This window comes from Pundamilia nyererei, unplaced genomic scaffold (assembly GCF_000239375.1).
Source record: "Pundamilia nyererei isolate P.nyererei 1_Seehausen unplaced genomic scaffold, PunNye1.0 scaffold00064, whole genome shotgun sequence".
Taxonomy (NCBI): domain Eukaryota; kingdom Metazoa; phylum Chordata; class Actinopteri; order Cichliformes; family Cichlidae; genus Pundamilia; species Pundamilia nyererei.
In genome coordinates this window covers 2,322,406-2,340,092 of record NW_005187465.1, presented here as the reverse complement: position 1 = coordinate 2,340,092, position 17,687 = coordinate 2,322,406, and the positions used below count along the sequence as shown (strand labels likewise).

General features: G+C 41.8%; 1 protein-coding gene across 4 annotated transcripts in view; it reads left to right on the top strand.

The window, feature by feature from the left end:
- The window catches only part of mink1 (misshapen-like kinase 1), a 32,961-nt gene extending 16,126 nt beyond the window's left edge, over positions 1-16,835 (top strand). The window contains exons 12-32 of one of the 4 annotated variants that reach the window (XM_013911458.1): positions 247-348; positions 960-1,046; positions 3,545-3,721; positions 3,809-3,979; positions 4,236-4,502; positions 4,807-4,886; positions 5,004-5,107; positions 5,208-5,299; positions 5,591-5,614; positions 6,414-6,565; positions 6,674-6,791; positions 8,673-8,789; positions 9,054-9,165; positions 9,369-9,518; positions 9,618-9,761; positions 10,230-10,364; positions 10,500-10,600; positions 10,727-10,876; positions 10,953-11,112; positions 11,194-11,333; positions 11,655-16,835. In XM_013911458.1, coding sequence (XP_013766912.1) covers positions 247-348; positions 960-1,046; positions 3,545-3,721; positions 3,809-3,979; positions 4,236-4,502; positions 4,807-4,886; positions 5,004-5,107; positions 5,208-5,299; positions 5,591-5,614; positions 6,414-6,565; positions 6,674-6,791; positions 8,673-8,789; positions 9,054-9,165; positions 9,369-9,518; positions 9,618-9,761; positions 10,230-10,364; positions 10,500-10,600; positions 10,727-10,876; positions 10,953-11,112; positions 11,194-11,333; positions 11,655-11,738 — 2,667 coding nt within the window. In that variant the 3' untranslated portion in view covers positions 11,739-16,835. Of the gene's footprint in view, positions 1-240; positions 349-959; positions 1,047-3,544; positions 3,722-3,808; positions 3,980-4,235; positions 4,503-4,806; positions 4,887-5,003; positions 5,108-5,207; positions 5,300-5,590; positions 5,615-6,413; positions 6,566-6,673; positions 6,792-8,672; positions 8,790-9,053; positions 9,166-9,368; positions 9,519-9,617; positions 9,762-10,229; positions 10,365-10,499; positions 10,601-10,726; positions 10,877-10,952; positions 11,113-11,193; positions 11,334-11,654 lie in introns of all 4 variants that reach the window. The other 3 variants (XM_005735534.1, XM_013911457.1, XM_013911459.1) reach the window with 3 other exon arrangements.
- The last annotated feature ends 852 nt before the right edge of the window (positions 16,836-17,687 follow it).

Below are 17,687 nucleotides of genomic sequence, written 5' to 3'. Positions count from 1 at the left end.
AAAACTGTCACTTCAAGTTTGAATCAAAGCAGTACACTGAAAAGATGATTAGGATGCATTAGGTGTGTGTTTGTGAGAATGACTCACAGCTTCCTTTCTCTGCCCTGTACTTCTGCAGCTCTCACCCCCACCCTCCTCATATCTTTGCAGGGGAGAATTTTCTTAACAGTAGGCTAATTTCTCTGTGCAGCCACATCCTCTGTGCTCATTACTCTTTTTCCTGTCACCCTTCTCTCCCAGCAACAGAGAAAACAGGGAGAGATGGTGAGGCAGCAAGAAAAGGGTCCCCATCGGAGACTTGACGATATGAGACGGGAGGAAGATAGGAGGCTGGCAGAGAGGGAGCAGGTAACCAACCACAGGAGGAGTGGGATTGCAGTCGGCCAATCGGAGCGAAGTGTAGGCGTGTCCAGCGGCAACACTGTGCAGGTTGCTCTGGTGGTGAAATTCCAGGAGTAGGTTGCCATAGCAGCAAGGGTCTAAATTAGTGTATTTACTCAGAGATGAGTTTTCTGTGGGTGAGCTCTCTGCGCCTCTTATGCTGTTTCCAGTCTACCCAGTAGAACAAGAGTCTGGCATCATGGCACAGTCACCTTTTAGTTCCAAATAGCCCCTTTTTAAAATATCAGTCTGGTCCCTTAGATCAGTCACAGTGTCCTGATAAATATTTACATTCACTGCCATTCATTTTAAATCTAGACACTTCTCACGGTCTCTGTTTAGTGCTGACAGTATGTTTTAATGGTCATTTGATTAGTCTCTGTTGCAGCTTCTTAACATGGGTGGTGACTGTTTTGAGACTAAAATTGTTGATTTTAATCCATGCAACACATGGTTTCTGTTACTGGATTGACATTACATAACTCTGCTTCTATGGTCTTTCCCCTCCCCCAATCATGCTCTCATTCCTCCTTCATCACCTCAATGTTTATCATTCCTCCCTTGTTACCTTTCCTCAGGAGTTTATCAGGCATAAGTTAGAAGAGGAGCAGCGGCAGTTAGAAATCCTCCAACAGCAGTTGCTTCAGGAGCAAGCGCTGTTAATGGTAACTAGTCCTTATTACTCCTTAATCATTTCCTCTTCAAACTGCAGAGACTTGCACATTCATCTCCTGGTTATAATATATTGTCTGAAAAGGAGGGCAGCTTTTTTCCAAACCAAACTCTGCAGTGTTGCAAGCCTGCTTGTGTTTGGGTTTAGATGCTTTTTAAATGGAATAAAAGTCAGAGATGAGATGTTTTTGTTTTTTTTCTTTCTCAATCAGACTATAAAAGCTCAGCTTGAGTTTGTAAGATTCTACATGTGGAGCACCTTGATGTAAATAAGCGGTTCATTTTCCAGAATATGGATGAAGCTCCCACAGTATTCCGTGTTATTTAAAAGACATGCGGTGACCTAGATTTTTGGGGGCAGTTTTCATTGTATAATGATATCTTGCGCACACTGAAGGGTAGAATCGCTGCACTCGTGGCATCTTTGTTTCTGCGTGCACCTGTGGAGCGTAGGAGTTGCTGTCATCAGGACTGAAGCCTTTGTTTCTGTTTTGTAGAGTGGGAAAAATAATCCTATCCTATTTACTTTAGGCGTTAGGGAATTTCAAATGCTTTCTCATGTGTTGCACAGAGCTCCTGTGGGTATGTAGGTCTTCACAGGGAACCAGAGCACAAGGCTGAAAACAAGTGCGCTATCCTTCCTCTGGGTTTGGCATAAAAGGGGCGTTTATGTGTGTGCTGCACGTAATTGCCCTACAGTGCAGTGAGACAAAATATTCAGGTGTATGGGCCTTGTAGGCCAAATTTCTGTGGATCACAGTATTTACTTCTAATACATCCAGTTTGTTCAGTAACTGTAAGCCTACCTCCAGCTCACAATTGGAGTACATCGTCAAGTAGCGAGCAGCATTCCTCTCTTGCTATTTTAAATTAAGTCTAGGTGGAACATTAACCCAGTAGGAATGTTTCTGTAGTGCCTTAAAAAAAGTTGTGAAAAACTGTCTATTAACCAAAACCATTAGTCACAAGGTCATAACCACAACTTCTTGAAATCTGTGACAGTTGCAGGATATTTCCAGTCAGCCAAATTACATTGTAAGAAGGTATTCACATCGACAGCTACACGGATGTGAACAACACTGAATCCTTTTGAATTTGACATTTCAAAGTTGATTCAAAATGTGGTCTGATCGTTGATACAATTATTGACGAACATATTCTGACTAAAGTGATAATGCACAAACGGTCACAAGTTTTCATGAAAGCGCTGAGTGATCAGGAAGGAAGAAGTGAACTCAGCGAATTGCAGAGGCTCTTTTAGCGACAGCAGCCTCCATCAGATTGTTTCTGTTGCTGCTTTAGATTTAACCAGTCAAGAAAATGAACTTGGGACCAAACCTCCTACAAAGCAATTTTTGTTTCATCAATATGTTTAAAAAAAGCTTATTCAACATGCCCTAAATACCTCCGCGGGGTTAAGATCAGGACTTTTAAGGAAATTTATTATTTTCAAACATTCAAATGATGCCTCACAGGTGGGATGAGGTTTTGGTTTTGGCCTTTTCTCACAAATACATACTTGTGCGTTTTTGTCAAAAAGTGGCATTCAGAAGAGCTAATAAATGAAAATGAAACAAAGCAAAGAAGAGATGAAAGAAACACCGTTCAGCCTTGTTGTAACTGTTGATGTGCATAATTTGACCTCCAGAGGGCGCTCTGCAACTTCACTGCCAAAAACACAAAATTCTGTTCTTTCTCCGTTTTCCTATAATCATCTCCTAGATGAAGATCAGTACAGTTTGAGTAATCAATGTAGAGAAATATGACACTACCAACTATACATAATCAGAGAAACCCCCTGCTGTCCACGTCATCCAAAGCAAGCTGATTCTGAAAACGTTGCCAGTTTGCGAATGTTTAATTCCTTTATTCTGATGTTTTGGTTCCTTATCTTGTTATGTGATAAACTCCTGAACAAATAGTTCATATAGACAGTATTTCGTGCAAATTCGCTTGATGAAAGAAAATTATGGTTAAAACTGCTCTCACTCAATGCAGCATCAGCTGGTCTGTAAATCTAGTGCTCCGTTGCCTGTAAGGACTCCGTTACTCACTCTCGGTTGAAAGAAAACTGTGAAGTTTAGCCTATGTTGTGGTGATTCATGGTAGAAAGTCTCATTTTAACCTCCAAAGCTTTTTCTCTGTTATTTCATGTTTTCTTCTGAATGCACTGGCCATCAAAAGGGTTAGAGACCCATGCCTACAACTCAATGAAAAACCAATAAGTCAGATGACTCATTTTTGCACTGTCTAACATACGGCACAAAAGCATTTAGCTACAGACCTGATCAATATTATTTTCATGTGGGCTGGTAATTGACTGAAATAGGAGCACTTGGATATGTTAAAGCCCTAAACATGTGTTGTCTCTGGTTGAAATCAGGTCCGGTGTATTATCATTGCATCTGCTGTAATCTGCAGATTTGACTTGTGCTTTTGTGTCCAGTCTGAGGCAAGCAATGTCTTAAGTGCAGTGTTTCTCTCTGCTCAGGAATATAAACGCAAGCAGCTCGAGGAACAGCGTCAGTCCGAGAGGCTGCAGAGACAGCTGCAACAGGAACATGCCTACCTGGTGTCTCTGCAACAACAGCAGCAAGACAAGAAACCTCAGCTTTACCACTACAACAAAAACCTGGAGCCCAACAACAAACCGACTTGGGCCCGTGAGGTACCAGCATTCCGGCATTTTAATCATTAGAAAGTAAAAGCAGCGAACACTACAGAGTAAATTCTCCTCTCGCACGCCTTATTTCAGGTGGAGGAGAGAAGTAAGCTCAACAGACAGGGCTCACCCAAAATCTGCACTACTGTCTCCGACACTGCCATCCAGTCACGCTCTGACTCAATCAGCCAGTCAGGAGCGGTCCAGTCTGCGCAGACCCCACCGATGCAAAGGCCTGTTGAACCCCAAGGAGGGCAGGGCAAGGTGGGTGTTTCTGAGAGTTTGAAATAATAATCTGCCCTTAATTGGAGCAGATACAATTGCTTTATACCTTCCTATTTCTTATTCCTCTGCTGCCTTCAACTTAATTTTTTCTTATCTTATTTATGCCTTCTTTTTCTTCTTTTCCCTCTCAAAATCACCTTGAACTACAAATGCGACCATTCACCCTCGCTGCGCCTGCCTTCCTTTTTCGCTCTTCTTTCCACTGCTGCGCTTCCCTCCCGGTGTGCTGCTGCAGTTCCAGATGGCTCACTTGGTTCCTCTGAAGCCTTATGCTGCCCCTGTCCCTCGCTCTCAGTCACTCTGTGACCAGCCCACTAAGACCATGTCCGCCTTCCCTACCCAGGATCCTTCCCTGACCCCCACACCCCGCCCTATCCACTCCAGAGAGCTGGTGCGTCAGAATTCAGACCCCACTTCTGAAACCCAGGCACCACAGGCACACCAAATCAGAGAGGATCGTGGCCCATGGATCCGCCTGCCAGATGTAGAACTTCCACCCAAGGTAAGATTCAGCAGCTGCTTTGGACTCTGTAGTCGGCGTCCAACCTAAGTTCGAACTTTTTTGTTACCTCAACTGTTCACTGAGCTGCAGCTATTACTGAGACATTAAATGCGTACCTCATAGAGAAGCTGCTGGTAGTACGTTGAGCTCATTTGCTTACATCTAGGGAAGACTCGACCAACTAGGAATAAATTTGCATGATAAAAGCTGTTGTGCATCTTCGAGTGGTTGGTCTACAAGACACAGTCTTCATGAAAGTTGTTGCTGCCTGGAAAATGTAAGACTTTGCCATTGTTTTTCTTAGATTCCACAGAGGACTGCGTCTATCGCCACAGCTCTCAACACCAACCTAACCTCTGGTATAAGGCACCCAGTAAGAGCCAGGTACTGAAGACATGCTTTGATCTGAGATTTCTTTAATTTTGGTGGCTTTTTAATAGGATAAATATCTATGACAACTTGATTTAATTGATTTTTATCCTCACTCTAACCTCATGGCAGCAATCCAGATCTCAGTCGCAATGATCGCTGGGAGAGAGGAGACAGCATGAGCATCATATCCAATCTTCCCCAGACGGGCAGTTTAGAGAGGCATCGCATCCTCAGTGAGTTCCCATCTCCCCAGTGCCATTTCTCAGCAGACTGTCTTTGCAGTAAGCGTATTTTCAGAAGCATAACTACTCTCTGTGACGTTGTTATTTTCAGGTTCCTCCAAAATGGATTCGCCCATTCTCTCCCACGATCCTCGTCACAAGCCAGGAGAATCTCGAACCTCCTCCCGGCCTGGGCGTCCTGCTGTGAGTGGCTTTTTCCTCACTGTGCCTACTTGTAAAGCCAGCTTTAACAGAACTCAAAGGGGTGCTCGCCACAGACAAGCATCTGTAAAATAAAAAAACACACTAACACGCTGTGCTTACACTTAGTTTTAAATTAAATGCACCTGTTCTGTAAGTGAATTAATAGAAAACTAACTCGAGGTTTTCTCTTCACTTCAACTTTACTCCTGAGCCAGTACTGATATATGCTGCTCCTTTTCTTTCTTTCTTTTTTTAAATCCCTATTTTTTTAACTTTACCTTAAATGTGCAGAGTTACAAGAGAGCTATAGGGGAGGTTAGTATCAATGTCTCTTCTGTGCTTGTGATGCTCCTGCATGACTTGGTATTTGCATTTACTGTCAGTGTTTGTACAGAATTTAAGGCATGCCCTACACTGCCTGCTTTCATCACGTAAATCTCATTTTATTCTTGGAATAAAATGAACTTCCTTCTGTAAAATCCTTTCTAAGGACTTTGCATGTATTCTGTTGCAGTTTGAACACCTTTCACTAAACACCTGCATCCATTATGAGTCATTTGCATCGCTGCTGTTTTTCAGCTCATCATCCCGATGCCTGCCTTACCAGCTGTCTTTGGATTGTCTTGTTTGTCAGTAGTACATGAAGTGTTTCCCATAGAATTAGATTTATGTGTGGCAGCAGCAGTTTTCGCTTTGGGAAGGTGTGCTTGTGTTGAGCACACAAAACGAAGCACACACGCGTTTCAAGGTTTATTATTAAATATTATTGTTTATTAGGCTAGTGTTCCTCTGTAAGATCTGATTTCGATGGGCTTGGACCATCTCAGGCCGCAGCTTCGACAGCTCTGTAGGCTCGTCGAGTGACCCTCACTCACATGCTTCTCTCTTGAGATCCAGCTCACACTGGATCTCACCAGCTGCAGTCCAACATGGTGAAGTCCAGGTCTGACTGGGCAAACGCCACTGCGACAGCGACCTGGTCTGTGTGCCAGTAGGAAAAAACGATATACCAAATAAAGGCAGTATATGGGAAACACTTGCATACTGTGTAATGCTGTCGTGTTAGCTGCTATTTTCTTTGATAGCTGAAATTCTGTGCAATCCTGTCTGGCAGGACCACGGCCTCTTTGCCAAGGAGCGTGCCGAGGAGCCGCCAAGACCTCCAGTCAAAGCCAACGATTACTCGTCCTCTTCGGAAAGCAGCGAGAGTAGCGAAGAAAGCGAAAGCGGCGAGGGAGCAGAGGAGGAAGAAAGCCCCACAGATCGGTAACACCAACTAATACTTACAATTCAGGGATCAGTGTGAGCTTTGCTTTTAAATGAAGAGTAACCTGCTTGTGTAAAATCAGCGTCCTACATCCTTTTTGATTTCAGCCACAGAGATGCAGACACTGATTCAGTCAACACCATGGTGGTTCATGAAGATGAGGGCGAGGCAGGAGAAGGAGAGCAAGCTGGAGGCTATGGGGATCAGACCATGCTGGTACAGAGGGTGAGTCATCTGTATATGTAATGATGCTTAAAATGCATTGAGTTCACGGAGAAATCAACACAGTCTGTGTCACAGAAAGTAAAGCAGGAAGACAAGAGCCTCTGGTCCACGTCAACGGTGTTATACTTTTTTACATATGCAGTGTATACAAATGGCCAAATGAAGAAGACATTATGTAACGTGGAGTCATTGTACATGCACAAATAAATATGTTGGCAGCTTTCAGATTTCATCAATGCACTGAAAGCAAAGAAGATTCCACATTTTGCACCAGTGCTTAACAAGCACTCGCAAGTGAATCAGAAACCGGAACACGTACAACACTGTGTCGCGTAACAGTGGACTGCGAGGTTGTGAAACCACAGCTTCTGTATTGCACAGCTGTTGTTAGTAACTTTAATTATTCTTTTCTTTTAACTCCTTTTATTTTAGTGCCTATGTTGCCTGAAGACAGCCTTTAGCCAGCCCGAGTTAGATTGTCAAATGTCTTTTGATTTTGATTTTTTTTTTGAGAGACAGCCATGACAGCATGTGTCTTCCAGATGGCTCATAATGAGTTGTCACTTTTAACGAAGTGCAGTAGTTTTGTGCATATGTGTGTGAGTTTGAAAGTGCACAAAATGTATATTTGTGACAGGCCACAGTTATATAAAAGGAGGACATTTTTACCATGATGCCATCGATTGGTTTCTACTGTTGTGTTTTGAAGCCTCGAGAATAGCGTTTCTATAGTCTCCAGTTCAGTTAAAAGAAAGAAAAAGAAAAGATGTGATGGGGAGGAAGGGAGGGATGACTTGAGTGAAATGAGTCTATCCAAGATAATTCTCCTTTTTGAGACATAGTGGGACAAAGATTTACAAACTAGACTTAATTTTTTATTCAGTATGACCCAAAACAGCTCATCGTTAACTCACGAGGAAGGTTTACAGAGGTCCAGATAGTGCTGATTTCACATATGCTTCTGTAGGACAGAATGTCTTTTTGCAACCACAATTATCACCATCTGGTAGCCTTCAGGGTTAAGAAACTTCTGCACTGGCTTCATTTTTCTGACCTGGAAGCTGCGTCCATGTTTTATACCATCTGAGGGATACTAATGATCACCAGGGAAATATATGGTGCTATTAAATAGTCTGCCATTGGTGCTAAAATGACATACACAACACACTGAGCACACAGAGGAAGAATGTTGATTGCTTTTATGTTGAATGCTTTCAGTTTTTAATGCAAATCCTAAAACCATTTCCAGTGACAGCACCACATCCCTCTGCGACACATTAGAACAGTGACAGTCCTCCAGCCTGGCGGGGCACGTCAAATATTATCTTGACAGGATCACATTTTATAGCAGCGTGCAGATGAGATTCTTCATTCATTCATTCCCGAGTATGTGTAAGATACCGTTTTGAGGACATATAGGGTGTAATTTATCATAAACTTGTGAAAAAGTTTATGATACATTTGTATTTAATGAATAGCTTTTATGGCTGTGCATGTAGGTTCCTGTCAGTTTAGACTTTTATTTTCTTTGTTACTCATTTTTCCTTAATGTGGCTTTAAAACAGCTCGTGCATGTTCAGTTTTTCCTGAAAGAAATTCGACTGGGAAAGCATCCAGTGGTTGTGCATGACAGAAGCTTTACAACTCAGATAATGATTTTGGGGTCGTTCACATAATGGAGACAGAAAACTGCACGATGTCCATTACTGATTGTTACAGTATTGAACATTTAAAGTAACTTTTCAAAGTCAGAGTCACTGTTTATGTGCTAAATGTTTCTGAGTAACTGGTGCAGCAGATTATCCTAATCTGAGTCTGTCATATCATTATGTAATACTTAATAATTCTGTTTGTTTGTTTTGTGTTTATTTCATCTGAAAGACCCCAGAGAAGCGCAGCCATAACGGATACACTAACTTGCCAGATGTGGTGCAGCCCTCTCACTCCCCCACTGACTCAGCCACTCACTCCTCTCCTGGGAAGGACTCTGTTTACGATGTAAGTGTTACTGATGCTAAGTATATCAGCCCTAAATTCCTCCTCCCCCCTCCCTCCCGATGTGTTCCACATTTACCATCAGATCAGTCACGAAGTTCACCCATAACTGAATGCATTTACAAATATCAGTAGTGCAGCTCTTAAAGCTGTTTTGATGCCACACAAGCACTTAAAACACTTGGAGATGGAAGAAAAATACATTTTCAGAAGAAATGTAGACTTAAACAAGAATATACAACTAACACACACATCCTGTTCTCCCAGTATCAGTCCAGAGGTTTGGTTAAGGCATCTGGCAAATCCTCTTTCACTACCTTTGTGGATCTGGGGATGTACCAGTCACCAGGAGGTACAGGCGATAACATATCTGTCAGTGGTGAGCGAAATATTCACTACCTTAACCTTGTTTTTGCATCAGAATACTTTTCCTTTATTTACAAAAATAAGTCTGATGACTTGAAAATGGATGTAATGTTGATTTAAAATAGGATTATTGAAACATTAGTATATATGTATTTTGTACTGATTTGTGTTTTCCCTCTTCAAATAAGCCATTCCCATTGCTGCTTCTATGTGTAGGCTCCAGGTTTGATCAGCTGAAGATGGAAGTGAGGAAAGGATCCATGGTGAATGTCAATCCCACCAACACACGTCCTCCTAATGACACACCAGAGATCCGCAAGTATAAGAAGAGGTTTAACTCTGAGATCCTGTGTGCTGCACTTTGGGGTAAGAACCGGTTCAGTATTTATTAATGAAAAAATATCAATGCAAAATGCAAACACTCTTACGAAGTGTGTGTGTGTGTGTGTGTGTGTGTGTCTTTAGGTGTGAACCTTTTGGTAGGCACGGAGAATGGTTTGAAGCTACTGGATCGTAGTGGTCAGGGCAAGGTGTACCCCCTCATCAACTCTCGCAGGTTCCAGCAGATGGACGTCCTGGAGGGCCTCAACCTGCTCATCACCATATCAGGTCACCACTGCTGCCACTGCTGTTGCTGCAGCTGGTTAAGTTTGTCTGTCCTTTGGTCATGAGATGATAAACAAGCTTCTTTTTTTCTACATTTGAAAATACTAACAAAAGTTGGCTGTTATCCCCTACAAAGCTGTCTCTCACTGCTTTTTTTATTCACTCACTGTACTGACAGCTGTGTCATATGTTGTGAGTCTCCTCTGCTATGTCAAAAACAATGACCCTTCAACTTTAATTTCCTTTCTGTGAGGCCAAAGTCTAAAAAGGCAAGTAGACTGAGAGAAGACTGTGTTGCTGTGGCTGAAAAACGTGCATTTTTAATTGTGCCATTAGTGGCATTTTGTAATTTCCCGACCTTTAATTGCAGGATAAAAAAAATAATGTAACCACATTATATAAATGCACTTAAATAATTACTATAATGTAGTCAGATTTATAATTGATCTTTCTCTCTGTGCATCTATTAAGGCAAGAAAAACAAAGTGCGTGTCTACTACCTGGCATGGCTGAGGAATAAGATCCTCCACAATGATCCTGAGGTAGAAAAGAAGCAGGGTTGGACCACAGTGGGAGAGATGGAGGGCTGTGTACACTACAAAGTGGGTGAGTGACAGATGATGGCTTTTTATCCGTGGTCTTTATTAAACTCCTGAGAAATTGGTGATGAATGCATTCGGCACAGTAAATTATTAATTACGAGTGTCTGATGTCAGATGGCCTTGTGCTTGTTCTGTCTAGTGAAATACGAGAGGATAAAGTTCCTGGTGATTGCTTTGAAGAATGCGGTGGAAGTTTATGCTTGGGCGCCCAAACCTTATCACAAATTCATGGCCTTCAAGGTAAGTCTCCCCTTTCGTATGAGCTGGATTAGTTATGCAAGGGCAGTCAACCAGAAGCGGGTTCAAGTTGATTATCTTCTCATTCTCCCTTTCTGCGTCCTATCACCCTCCACCCCTTTAAACCAGTCTTTTTCAGATTTGCCACACAGGCCTGTCTTGGTCGACTTGACAGTGGAGGAAGGCCAGAGGTTGAAGGTCATCTATGGATCTTGCGCTGGCTTCCACGCCATTGATGTGGACTCTGGAAACAACTATGATATTTATATTCCCGTTCACGTAAGTTTTTACGGCAACGATTTGTAAAATATAAAGCAGACAGTAGCTCATCCCTCCGGGTTTCTATCTCAAACAGATCCAGAGCCAAGTGACACCACACGCAATCGTGTTCCTGCCCAGCTCAGACGGCATGGAGATGCTGCTGTGCTATGAGGACGAGGGCGTCTACGTCAACACATATGGGCGCATAATAAAGGACGTTGTCCTGCAGTGGGGCGAGATGCCTACATCTGTTGGTACGGGTCACACCAAGCAGCATTGAATTGTACAGACTGTAACTGGTTAATCCGGTCCTAACCTTACACTGTGCTCTGCAGCTCATATCTGCTCAAACCAGATCATGGGTTGGGGAGAAAAGGCCATTGAGATCCGCTCTGTGGAGACTGGCCACTTGGACGGTGTTTTTATGCACAAAAGAGCTCAGCGGCTGAAGTTCCTCTGCGAGAGAAATGATAAGGTAAACATAGAAACACTTGTAGAAGGTTAACTCTGCTTTTAGTATGAACACAGAGCCTGCAGCTGATTAGCTTAGCTTAGCCACTGATTGCAGAGGTGTGCAGCTACCCTGAAAGAAAGTAATATTGTCACCAGAACCCCGAAGCTCATGAGATACACAAAGAGTTATTTATATGTGAATCGGTGATTACCTCGAGTGCCTTTCCAGCACACCGTCCCAGCCATGAACACCTTTTAACAGCGTTGATCAGCTCCTGGATGCAGCTTGTTGGTAACATCTTTAAAAAGGAATAACATGCATCTCGATTGTGTCTATCCTCAGGTGTTTTTCGCATCAGTGCGGTCCGGAGGCAGCAGCCAGGTTTACTTCATGACGTTGAACAGAAACTGCATCATGAACTGGTGAAAGGACCCCAGCAGGGATCGAAGCAAGAAGTGCATCCGAAATTTGCGCTAACGCATGCACCAAACGTGAACATCACTCTCTCTTTTCTCTCCAGCAAGCTCACACTCAAGCACTCATAGTCCAAAGAGACACGCACACACACACATAGCACACACAACACACACACCACACACACAGATACATACAAAAACAATCTTAAAATCCATTCCAACTTACACTCCTTAAGACGCAGTTTCAACCGTGACCCCGTGAAAACATTCTCCCTCGAGGATACCGTGAAAAACAGCCGATGAGCTTCATATGTTGATACCATCTATTTCATTTGTACTGTATATATTCTTGTCTTGATTTCCTTTTCTTTGTGGACCCGTGTTCAGTCGTAAATATTTAGTTCCTAATTGTGACGTATGTTAACATTCCTTGATGGTTCTCCAGTACTTTTGAGGAAGGCATTATTTACTAATGGTATATATCAAAATGAAGCTGTAAATAGATAGCACCTTAGACTTGGATCCGAATCATTTGCAGAGACGATAAACGCCTGCAACGGCTCGTGGCCCCTGGTTATTTTGAGGCTTCTACAGATTCAGGGAGGCTCAAAGAATTATTCCAAACATATTACAAAGGGACAAAGTCCGGCGAAGTAGCTTGTTTAAATTTTTTTTTCTTCTTCTTCTTCTTTTTTTTTTTTTTAAATCTACAGTAGACAGTTAAAGGAACCCTTACTTTGTTTCTCTGACCAAACCAAAATATGGTTCAGTTCTTAATCACTGGCAAATAAGCCTAAAATCCTTCAATAACAGAATAAATTCACTTTGAACGATCAATCAGAAGTCTCCATACTATACGGTACTCAGAATGAGTACGGTGAAAACTTCCTGCTTTGCCTTTTTGTAGTTTAGGCGAAACGATCAGTTGTATGTCTCATCAGGCTTGTATCTAAACTTTTTTGTTTCCATAGATTTTCAAAACTACACAAATTTGATATTTATATGTAGTGATTCTGTGTTGGTATTAGCCTACTGGTATTTTTAATTTTACTGTAATTACGTTGCCATTATATTGCAATATATACTATTCTCGTGGAGTGTTTTGAGCAGGGGAGTTCATATATTTGGCTAGCAGTGTTGGAGTATGACGGCAACTCTGAAGGGGAGAGAGGGGACGGGAGATTTGTCAGGAGGAGGAGGATGTTAGTGAGACACGGGAGGAGGGTTTGCCACCTTCCTACCACTCTGATCTACTCTACTGTATTATATTTTAGTTCTTAGACTATTTTGTTAGTGTGGATTTTTTTCGTGAGAAGTGTTTGTCCAGGCATTTGCGGTAGAACAGCCCTCTGTGTGTGATAGAAGTCATATTTGTCCTGGGCCAGTAGAAAGATTCGATTAATGGGGACTCTGCTGTACCGCAGAGGGCTCCATCTCATCAGGCACTTTGGAGAGCACAGCTGAAACTCACGAGACTTAATATATTTTATATCTGTACATTCTGCCAAAGTTCACCGTATATATTTTGCAGCAGAGGTTTGAAGCAAGGCCAAAGGGAAAGAGGAGCTTATGGATGCTGACCAAGAAACTATTCCTACAGATCACTAACCAATATTTTGCTTTCAATATACCAATCCAAAATGTGAGTTAGTGGTGTTATGGTATGATTCTGTGTTTCTTTTGCATAGATTCGATTTTGTTAATTTTTTTTAAGGGGAATTAGACTTCAGGAAGCTGCTTAAGCGAGAGGTTGGTTGTTCCTCTACACCAAACACTACGGTACAAGCATGAGGCAGCCTTATCAGGAAGAGGCTTGATGAATGGAGCTTTTTGTTCAGTGAGTCACTTGGTTCACTGCACTGCCAGAGGTGGATGTTTAGCGTGGTTGCTGGGAAAATGTGCTGTTTGTTCACCAACTTGTACATCAAGAACTATTATGTAAATATTATAAGAATTATAAACTGAATCTTAGCCAGTGATCTGTAGGAAGGTTTGTTAAAGCCTGCTCTTTAAGCTAAGGAGATATATTTTATTCATTAAAAAACGAGGAAGGCTATCAAGACTGCAGTGTACATTCAGGACAGAGCGTTTAATCGAAAGTTCTATAAATAGGTGGTTAATTTTCTGAGAGTATGCGATAAATGGGCATGGAAAGCACCTTCAGCAAACATACATTTACAAGTATATCTCACACAGATACTTTGGTGTGCATGTAAGCCATTGAAATAGATTATATAGTACTGTATCAAAGTTGTTTTCCCCTTAAGCGAATGTGTTTTTATTCCTAAGTATCTTTTATGTGCCATGACCTACTTTTCAAACGTCTACAACTACAATCGTCCCGGAGCTCTGGCACTCGTGCTTTTTATGATCAAATCCTTATTTTTTATCAATCTGCCATGTTTACAGTTAAAGCAGTGCCTTGGACTCGGGAAGGTGAGATGCTTTTTTTGGAAGGGTTGTGAGCCCACTCCCCACCCCTATATGCCCGCCCCCTCACTCCCACCCCCAAAAATCTCTTTACTGAAATCACACGAAGAAGAGGCACAATTATATTTGCTCCCTCGTCAAGATTAATGTCCTGTGCCAGTTAAGTGCACTTAAGTAAAATCCATATTATCTCTTAAATGGACTTGAAATGCTTTTTCTTTGTTCTTTCTTTCTTTCTGTTTTATTTTTTGGGCAACATATATTCTAACTTCAAATAATCAGCAGACAAGAATCTATTGAGAGAATTGCAATAACAGATAAGTTAATATATGTCCAGTTAATCCAGTGTAACGTGTTGAGGATGTACTCACAGCAGGAGCCAGCATAGAGTAAAGCCATGAATATGTAGAGGAAGAAACAAAAGTTAATGTGCACACATCAAGTTAAACTGTGTGTGTATGTGTGTGTTTGTGTGCGAGTGATGTCTGCTCCTAAAAATGTAGGTTCATTCTGCACAGGTGATCTAAGCGCTTCTTTAACATGTTGATTGTGTAATGTTGTAGTGGGGAGAGTAGCGTGACTTATCCTGAGAAGCCTATTTTATAAAATATGTAAATGAGTCTATATTGAGAAATAAAAAGTGAATGTACATCTATACGACAGATTTGTATTTATATGAAAGTGTGTACCGCTCTATTAATCTAAGCACAATGTATTTTAAGGCTGAGAGATCAAAGCTATACCTGAGTCTAACGGAGAGATGGGATATTTTATTTGCCCCCCTCCACCAAATATTCCCCTCTTTCATTCTGTCATTCATTAAACTAGTCCGGGTGTAATTAGGAGTTGTTATAGCTAAGCAGGAGACAACTTTCTGTGTGTATGTGGACAGTCTTAAAAATCTATCCAGACAGAAACATACACGTCTGTTGTTAGCGGAGGAGTCAGATGTGGCTGGGATTCAGACACTTGAGGTTGGATCTGCCCTCTGGTGTAAATGGCCTACGGGGGGGGTGACAATATTCTCAGGAGATGATCGCAATGATCATGAAGACAGAACTACACTGATGTTAGGAGCCCAATAGTCTGTCGTGTGGGGTCATCGGCTCTTCACACGCCACAAACGAGCCAATAATCTTTAGTTTTCATGAAGTATAAAAAGTAATTCCACTGATTTTACACGTCAGAGTCTGTTTTTGGTGTCAGTTCGTGTGATGTCGGGTTGCGCTGCTCGGGGCTGAAGGCCGACAAAAATTCTTGCTTGAGACTACATTTTTGCACACCTGAATCTTTAACTGAAATTGCAGTGTGTGATTGTGGGAGCTTCAGTGTACAGGATAGTGGATGCATGCCTGGAAATAAAAAGATCTGATTCTGAAGTGTTAAACATGAATCTGGCTACTTCACACATATAGCATGATGGACGGCTTATGAAAAAATGAAAATCATCCAAATTGTAGGAGAGCTCAAGCTTGAGTGTGTGCAAAGCTTTGATGTGTAAAATCAGTGCGTTTTCCCCTCTTTTAAACGCATAACTTCCATAATGTACTCCATTCGCAGTTACGTGAAATATCCTGCATACACAAAAAAATTATCACTTCCATGTAAACAAAATCAAAAAGCCATAGCATCACTTAACTCTCGTCATTTTAACTGCATGGTTTGTGCTGGCAGGTTTTCTGGAGAGCACTGCAGCTAAATTATTAACGTTAACCATGAAAGCCTTTTGACAAACGTTTGTCGCCAACCCGACCGAGAGCGTCACTCCCAAACACTCAGCTTGTTGCCTCATTTCGTGCAGCAGAAAATCTTCTAATGGTGTTGCGGTCTGGAAGACGGACGAGTGGTTATGGTTGATGATTTCCCTAAATGCACCTTAAGATGTGAAAGTGCTATTTCATTTTGTGCCAACGACCATTAAAAGACCTGAACCTCACAGCTCATTAGTTTCCTGGGAAGATTTGCGTCAGTCTGGTCGTAAGCTTGGACAGACTTGAGCGCTGAATTTGTGTGATTTGACTCTTGAGTTGTAGGTGTGGAGGATTGTTCGTCTTTCTTTCTTCCTTTTTTTTTTAATTTAAAGCAATACAAGCGTTTGAAGAGTTTCAAAATTGACTTGCGAGTGTGACAGGTCGTGATTCTCCAGTGGCCTTCGGCAGACTTAACATAGGCTAGTTTGTGTGTTACAAAAATCATTCTGTGCTTTTGTTTGTAATCACACATACACAAAAAAATGTCGGTTTAACACAATCACATGCTGGGACGCTTAATGTAATCCAAAAACTGCCTTTGTGAACTCTCAAGTATCGATAAATGGCTGATAGATAATCATCTCATGAGGCACTCTTCTCTTCTAACTTATATTTCTAATCAATCCCGTGTGACAGGATTAGCAGCTGTAGTCGGGGAGTGAGGCAGATCAAAACATGGGGAGCTCTACATCGACGTGGCTCTTTGGACAGAAACACAATATCTCCTGTTCCTTTTCAATAACTTTTTGGTTTGTTTTTTAGAAAGACGTCTTTGCAATGTTTTAGTGTGCGCGCGCGTCTGTGTTCTTTGTGAGAGATTAACTCCAGATTGTATTTCATAGACTAAACTTTAAACTTTCAAGATTGTGTTGAATGAATTCATGTCTTAATACAGATTGTTTGAAAAATAAAATACCTTGATCGCATTTGAGTCTGTTTGAATTGTTTTTCTTTGCACTGCAACATCGCAGAGAGGGCTGCAGTTGACATCGGTTTCGTATCACACAACAGCAGTGAACGGAGTGAGATGTACTTCAGTGTTCAGCCACATCATGGTGCTAAAAGTCTGCCTGGACTTCATGTTCCTGTCACTCCTCCTTTGTTACTACGAAGCAACTGTGTAGGGTCCACTTAACAAAAGGCACTACTCAGTCTTCATAGCCTAACTTGTAAATAGATTTAACAAATTTTCTTCAAGATTTGTTTTTGGTTTTTGGTTTGAGTCAGAGATGCAGAATGAGCTGCAGCACCCCCTGGTGTCTAAAGACAAAAGCATCCGCCAGACCCTTCCATGTACCTAAAGTCTGTTAACAATGAGTTAGTGGAAAAGCTATGACGTGCATCGGCATTCAACATAAAATTTCTTTGGAGACTGAAGGTTCAGGTTGCTGCCACATATGTCTAATTAAGCAGATAACCAAGTTTGCTGTGTGCCAGCTTTAAGTTTTAAGACTACACTTACTGGCCACACCTCACTATTAGGGGTCTTGACCCCTTTTTGCCTTCAAAACTGCTTTACTTCTTGGCAGATTCCACAAGATGCAGGAAACGGAGACTTTGGTTCATATTGACATGCAGCAGCCTGAAAGGATGTATCCATGGTTTCGTTATTTGACAGGACTAAATTCTGGCCTGACTATCTGAATATCGCAGCAGAAATCAAGACTCATCACGCCAGGGGACTTTTTTCGAATCTTGACCATGCCTAAATGAGTTCCTGCCATGTGATTGGCTGATTAGATATTTGTTTTACCTAATATATCTAATAAAGAGGCAGG